The sequence below is a fragment of the Vicia villosa genome, linkage group LG6 (genome assembly GCF_029867415.1).
Source record: "Vicia villosa cultivar HV-30 ecotype Madison, WI linkage group LG6, Vvil1.0, whole genome shotgun sequence".
Lineage (NCBI taxonomy): Eukaryota > Viridiplantae > Streptophyta > Magnoliopsida > Fabales > Fabaceae > Vicia > Vicia villosa.
Genome location: NC_081185.1, coordinates 23,122,359 through 23,129,738, shown reverse-complemented (window position 1 = coordinate 23,129,738; position 7,380 = coordinate 23,122,359). Strand labels below are relative to the sequence as shown.

At 35.4% G+C, this 7,380-nt stretch overlaps 1 protein-coding gene across 2 annotated transcripts; it reads right to left on the bottom strand.

Annotated features, from left to right (window-relative positions):
* Positions 1-212: 212 nt before the first annotated feature.
* Positions 213-6,615, bottom strand: LOC131608997 (fanconi-associated nuclease 1 homolog). 2 transcript variants are annotated; one of them, XM_058880611.1, is made up of 14 exons: positions 6,252-6,612; positions 5,784-6,178; positions 5,190-5,294; positions 4,446-4,701; positions 4,295-4,357; positions 4,112-4,186; positions 3,865-3,986; positions 2,752-2,819; positions 2,566-2,653; positions 2,161-2,301; positions 1,871-2,091; positions 1,420-1,693; positions 1,063-1,290; positions 213-982 (listed from the first exon to the last, which is right to left on the bottom strand). In XM_058880611.1, exons 1-14 carry the CDS (start codon positions 6,475-6,477, stop codon positions 548-550), a joined length of 2,697 nt encoding a protein of 898 aa, XP_058736594.1. In that variant the 5' UTR covers positions 6,478-6,612; the 3' UTR covers positions 213-547. The 2 variants fall into 2 exon arrangements, with proteins under 2 accessions (XP_058736594.1, XP_058736595.1); XM_058880612.1 differs by lacking the exon at positions 213-982 and having other exon boundaries at positions 1,182-1,315; positions 6,252-6,615.
* Between the last annotated feature and the right edge of the window lie 765 nt (positions 6,616-7,380).

Here is a 7,380-nt window from a genome sequence, read left to right as displayed (position 1 = left end):
CAAAATTTAATTTTTTAAATTTATTGAATAAATATGATGTATCTAGCATATATAGTCTAAATAGATTATTTATAGAATGAATGCAAAAAGTTAAATTTATTTATAAAAGAGAAAAGAGGGTGTATACTATAGTTAATGCTACTAACTTTAGATCAGTTAATAATTTATTACATCAATTTTTTCTAATTGTTATCAAAAGGTATTAGACGCCAAGATAAATGATATAGCTACAAGACCAACTACACCGCCTAGAACTTTTTGTAGTAAAATATATACATCTTTTTGTCATAGTAACAAATGGTTACTGAAATACACGTCACATTCAACAGTTAAAACTTAAAACCTTCCAATCCTGTTAGCATCAAACGTGAAATCCAAAAACTTTGAATCTAACCTACTTCCATTTTTAAATTTTGAATAAGACATCATTATTTTACACTTCATTTATGAATCAATAATTCAATTTACAATATTTCTGGTTGCTGTAATCTTCTATGTGCTTCTACTGTAAAACTTTAAGCAGAGACTGTAATGATCTTATGTTGATCTACAAAGGTTTCACTTTACAAACCTCGATCGTGAATCCACAATCCATAAGCATCAATAGCCATGCTCGCTGCTGTTCCGAGAGTCGATCCTTGGGGCCTTTCACTTCAACAAGCTTCGCTTCACCACTGTATTCTCCGCAGAAACGCCATAACAACAAATCAGGCATTCCGCTAGACCAGCTTCGATAGTCTTCACAAAGAAGCTTGCAGAAAGATGCCAAACAAGAGCCCCTAACACAAGTAACAGCAGCACGAAGCTCGTCTAATGAATGGCGGTCCCAGTTAACTCCTCTACAAGATGTCCCATAATGTGTTTCCCATGACATGATAAGAAACTCCTCAGCCATGCCTTCGTGAATTTGCTGCAAATGGGATTCTATGATACTCGCTCTTGCCGTATAAAAACTATCGGTACCCAAATCCAAAGGAGCATTCTGTAAATTCAAAGGCTAATAAGTGTTCATAATCAAATAAAGCTGCATGTCGGAATAATTACTCATTGAATCAAATGAACCTGAAATCTAGTATGGAAGACATTAGGCACATCTGCGTATATTACATCCCACATAAGAAGCCCGAAAATAGTTAACCATATGCCACTCTCTGTATGAACACCTTGCCAACCCTCTGCTGCATAATAATCCAAAGCAAGCTCTTCGACTCCGCATTGATTTCCTTCTTCATTGTAAAACCTGTTTTTTGCGCCCAATTCAGAATTCAAAGGTCTCCCTTGAACATAAACCTGAATAATCATATCACATGAGTCCCTGTGAGAAAGTCGTAATGTTACAGTAAATTTATAATGTCAATTTCTTTAGAAGCGTAAGGAAGCAGATCGGAAATGAGAATCATAAAATGATAAAGCAGTTACCTCAGGGATCTTTCGCAGTACAGATTTAGAAAAACTAGGAACTTTCCACCGTCTTGGTGGTTTTCCTAAGCGAAGAACACGTCTTTGCAATGCCATTCTTGAACCAGCTCGTACCCATTGATCCAGCAACGCGTTTTCAGCCACTTGAAGGCTCTCGTCTATGTAACCCAGATGCTCCAGGTCAACAGATAATCTCAGTGCCCAATATCCTCTTTTTACATCACAAGTGAAAACATTTTGAAGCAACTTAAGCAAGTCGATTGCATCACTGTACCTGAGTAACTCAGTAACAGAAGTTGATTTTCTTCATCATCTATAGTACACAACACGATAAAAAAAATTGCAATGATAACACCGTCTCTAGTGATCTTCAGATGTTTCTACTATAATTTTTAAAGGCTTTATGCGTAAAAATGCGTAAGAGTTTGTATATCAAACCACAAATGGATACCTGCGCTCCTGCTCAAGAAAGGAGATCCCTAACGTAACCACTTTGGAATATACCCATGATGCTGTAAATAAGTGATGGAATGTAGATACTGTTTTAGAAGTCGAGTACTGGATGGGCAACACAGCGGATACACGGGATTCAGCAATCTTTATGCACCTCAATACCATATCAGTTTTGTTTGCATCAAGGGCTTCATCCATAACTTGTGCCACTTCAATGGCCTGAAAACTAAAGTTATACATGGCAGCAGGAACAGATCGTCGCAAGTATCTTGGAAGTTAGACATCTACCTCTTCGAATGCAAGAAGATCCATGCGATTCGAGAATATTGGTTCCAATATTGTGCAGGTATAAGTTGGATATTTGATTTTTCCTATATCAACTAGTAGAAAGGACGAGAGATCCTGTTCTCCATTTAAGAAGAAAAGTCTCTACAAAAGAAAAATCATATACATCAGAACTACTATTACGCTATTACGCTGCTCTAACTTAATTCCTATGACGCACAAATACTCCAAACACGACCCCGAGACTGACACGACGACACCGATAAAAATTTGAAAAAATGAATAAACTAAATGTAATCACAAGTGTCGGTGCAAGTGTCCAACCCTGACACGGACACGCCTATTTCAGAGGTGTCAGTGCTACATAGCTTAATTCTGAAATTAATAAAAGCAACATAAATCTGTCACCTCGATACGCCAAATAAGAGACTCAGCTTTTGAAGATATCTTGATGCAGAAACCAGTTCTATCTAAAATCATTTTTGATAGGTGTGGCCTGCATACAGCAACAGCAGGAGAAACTAAGCATTAAATAAAACATTAATTGACCCTATTTCCTTCATAAATGTAAAAACACTACTAAGATTTTGATACCATAATCCTGCACATGTAGAAAGAATAGATGAAATGAGATCTTGCTTCTTCATTCCGTGACCGCAACTCTAGAACATCAAAATAAAATATAAAAAACTTAATAGCTAGCTTATAAATTAGAGAAAGGACGGTAAAAGAAAGGAAATAACATGTATGAAATGCATAACCTCCAGCTTATGACTATTTTATTAACATTTATTATATAGATTCAATTGTTTGACCCGTATCTGTCCACATAGTATGTCTCTCACTATGTAGTCATCAGAAGCCACTCTCAATGTAGGAGCACGAACTATGGATACAATCAAATTTAGAAGGATCCATCCAAAATGCTCCATTCACTTATAATAGGACAAAGAAACATGCTCAGACTGCACTCTAATGTAATGATAATAAAAGTAATATGAATAAAAAGATGGTAAAATGCATTTGACATGAAACATCCGAAATATTGACACGGTTCGCAATCGTGGAGCAAGAACAAAAAAGAATTAAAGAAACATGAAACAGCACTGATCAATTTGAGATTTGGATAGACCTATATGAAAGTTTCTTCTCCTTTCACTGTTTTTTTGAAAACCAATTCAGAAGACAGGGTATAAGCTTAAGGACAGTACAAACTAAAATGGCCAGGGGTGGGGGGAAGAAAAGAGAATAACTAGCTTGATAAGTTACTGAAAAGAACCTAATGTTTTTTCTTTTATTTGATAAGAAAAAAAGTAATAACACAATGGGTTTTACTCCTTTGATTCTTTATTTTCTGTTTTCAAAATTTCAGGATCCCATCAGTGTCTTGCCTCTCTGAAGGATCTGGGTTTTATTTTAGGGAATCAAATGGGAAAAGTCTTTCAATCTTTCTCTATCATAAATAATGTTATAGCTGGCAAATTTTCACTTTTCTCAGTCAATGTATATCAAAATTAGGGATAGAAATACTGAGATTATGAACTCAGAAAGCATGCAATTAATAAAGAGTAAGACCAACTGCTATACTACAGAAGAATTTTATCATTTGCGTAATCATGTAATTATTCACAGAATCGCTGAAATCTTTTCAGAACAGGTATGACATGAGAATATATTCTAGCTCAAAAACTAGTGATTGATTCCAACCTTTTTAAGCAAGAAACACAAAATTTCACGCAGCTCAGAGACAGTGAGCACATCTAATATATCATTCATGTCACTTTCACATAGTTGGTTTCCATCTTCAACAGTGCAAATGTATTCTTTCTCTGCAATAGGATCATCCCAAAGACACAGATCATTGAGGAGGCAATAAGAAGATTTACCAGTAGGAGAAAACCAATTATATTTGCAAGGAAAGATAAAAATAAACCTTACTATTTTATTAAATTACCCGCAAGTTCCTTGACTGCCTTTTGAATATCCAATATTTCAGGATACGATATACTAGACATGCGAAACCACGGTCCTACATAAGAGCACAATACAAAAAATATGTCAACTCCAAAACAAACCCCTTTATAAATATTGCAAACACTTGATATAAAAAATGATAAGTTTCAAATATTGCAATAACCTTTTCTAGTGTATATCCGAATAAAAAGCCTCTGACTGTCATTTGAGAGTGAAGTGAACGACTCTGTCAATGGATGAAACATTATTTAAATTATCTGATAAAAGAAAGTTCAAAGAAATAAAATTCACAAGTTTTATGTTAAAACTAATACCAATATAGGTTTTTTCATCTTCTGTTAAAAGGTGAATATTATTTTTTAAGGCCTCTTGTATAATAAGACAAAAATTCAGCTGGTACTTTACAGATGAAGGATTCTTGATAGCAGATTCAACAGCGTGCTGAGCATTTTTCCATAAACATTTAAAAGTCTCGTCTTTGGACTTGCTTTCACCATCTGGTGTTCTGTGGCACATAATCTGAATTGGAACTGCGTCACGAGAATGTTTAGGATCAGAAGTGACATGTCCCTGGAATAAACTCCAAAGAAAAAAAATAATGAGGACTTGAATCAAGTAGCTTAATCCATATTTTCTGGAGTAATTGCAGGAATCAAGTAATTTATTCGGAATAAATCACTAGCGGAATCTTTAAATATTGAAACCTGATAGTCTCTTGACCTCACTGTTTAAACCTAATAGGTGAATCTTCAAGTTTCTTCAAAACCCGTCAAATAAAAAATACTGCCCTTAATGTACCCATAAAAAATTAACCCTAAAAGGCTAAAAGTTAAAACCTTTTCCTATTGCCCGCAAATTCCTTTTACTCTCATGAACCCAATGAAACTTTAGTCAACAATTTTCACTGCTCAATTTAGCAACTCAACTATCATGTGCTTTCTATATAGATAATAATAATTCATTCTATAAAAGTAAAAAGTGACAGAGCAAAGGAGAATCGCGAAACAAAAGGGTACACAAATGCAGAGAGCAACTCATTCTCAAGCCAAACATCGTACCTGAAATACAATGTCATAGTTGTCAATTAGAGGAGATAGATACTGTGCCAACTCGCGAGGGAGATAACCTAGAAATTTAGAACACCCGGAATCTACAGAAACAACCTGAAACAATCAAGAGAGGCAACTAGTTCCTTAAAGTTTCACATTCAAAATCTGTCTCTCGTAACTTATTAGTTACAAGGCCATTTATCATGAAAAATAAAAAATAAAAATGGCAGTGTATTAGATGCATCAATCTATCCGTGTATGTTCCTAGATTAACTCTTTAGTTAACAATAGTTGAATCACTAAAATTATTTGAGTCCAACCATAGCTATCTTAAAAATCATACAAAGTGTAATTTGTGATTGGTTAATCAGTGAAAGTGTATTAAATTAATTTCATAAATGTGAGAAAGAATATACTTGAAAGAAAAATAAATGTACTCAATTATCAAGAAAAATAACCTATGTAGCACAGACACTTCAAATTGAAGTTGTGTCTAGTGTCAGACACCAACATACGACATAGACACTTCACATTGAAGTTGTGTTTAGTGGCCGGCACCAACATTCAACATATACAGATGAGTGAAGCTAGAAAAACAATAACCTTGATGGCATTTGGATCCTTAACATTTTGCGAATCTCTCAAAAGAGAGACCTTATCACCAGCACATATTTCCTCTTGATCAGCATATCTCCTACCAACAATCATAGTCTCAAGCTTTACTTCAAAAACATCACATTTATCATCAACATTATCAACAATATCATGATGGTTAGTATCAATAGGGGTGAATTCGGATGACAAAGGCGAAGATTCTGTTGTAATAATTACTGAATCCTTATCAGCAATGGGACTTTCAGTGAACTGTAGACATTTTTGGAGCGTGTGATCCGGCACGTGTGGATCAGGGCGAGTGAAGTTTAACTGAAGTAGAGTTTGCTGTGTGAGTTTTCGTTTTCGGTTTGTTCCGCTTAGTTTAGGTTGAGAGAGACACGAATCTGGAAACATAAATTGAAATTGAAATGAAATTTGAAATGAAATAAAACGGTGATGGTGATGATAGATGCATACCGAGATGAGTGTTGATGCGGTGGTTATCGGAGGGAAGTGTGAGGGAACAGATGGGACACTGTACGGCGTCGTTTTGGAGGTTGTCACCGGGTGTGGAAGGTTGTTGTTGTTCCGGTTGGTGGTTAGGGTTTGGAATGGGATCGGAGAGAATGGAAAGACGATTGGGAAGAAAACGGCGTCGTTTTCCGATTAATCGAATCAAACTTTCTCTGCCGGTGAGTACCATTTTCGGAGGCTGAGAAACGAAACCCTTCCATTTCCCGCCTCATTCTTCCTTTTTATACCAAAAAGTTTTTACTGGTTAGATTGGTTTTACCTTTCATCTTCATGTTTTTACCTTTCACCTTCATGTTTGTCTTCCATGTTTATGTTATTTAATATATCATGGATTTATTTATTTCAATCCTTCTCTCAATAATGTTATGGAAAGAAATATTATTGTTGTATTTTGATTTAAAAAATGAATTTTTCTTTACCCACCTCCCTATGGGGTCACCCCAGCGAAAACTCAAAACTGCCCTTGCTTCGGAGATGCATCTCCGAAGTTTTTTTTTTTTTGAATTTTTTTTTACTTCGGAAATGCATCTCCGAAAACACCAAAAAAGTGGTGTTTTCGGAGATACATTCCGAAGTCAAAAAAATTCAAAAACCGTGAATATTTTCGGAAGTTCATTTCCGAAAATATTGTTGCATATACAAATTTCCCTCCTTCACTATTTCATCATTTTTCTCCAAAACTTCCCCAAACCCTCTCCAAAACCCAATCAATCTCCATCTATTTTTCGTCCTAAAATCAAGTTTCAAACCGTTGATCACGTTAAAGGGAGCATAGAAAGCTACAATTTCAGGTAAACATCTCTCATTTCATCCCCTATTTCACTACATTGATTCAACAAATTTATGCTGAAACTGATATGGTCCGGAAGTTCATTTCCGAAATATATTACCTAACAAATTTCGGAAATGAACTTCCGAAATATGCCCTGGCAGTTAAAAAAAAACTGTTTTGGCCAACTTTTGCTAATTTTTTCATTTGTTAGGTATGGTGCATCCGGACAACATTGTGCAAGACGTTGACGCAATAGTTCCAGTAGTTGTCAGCGTTAATAACGATCCGATTATCGACGTT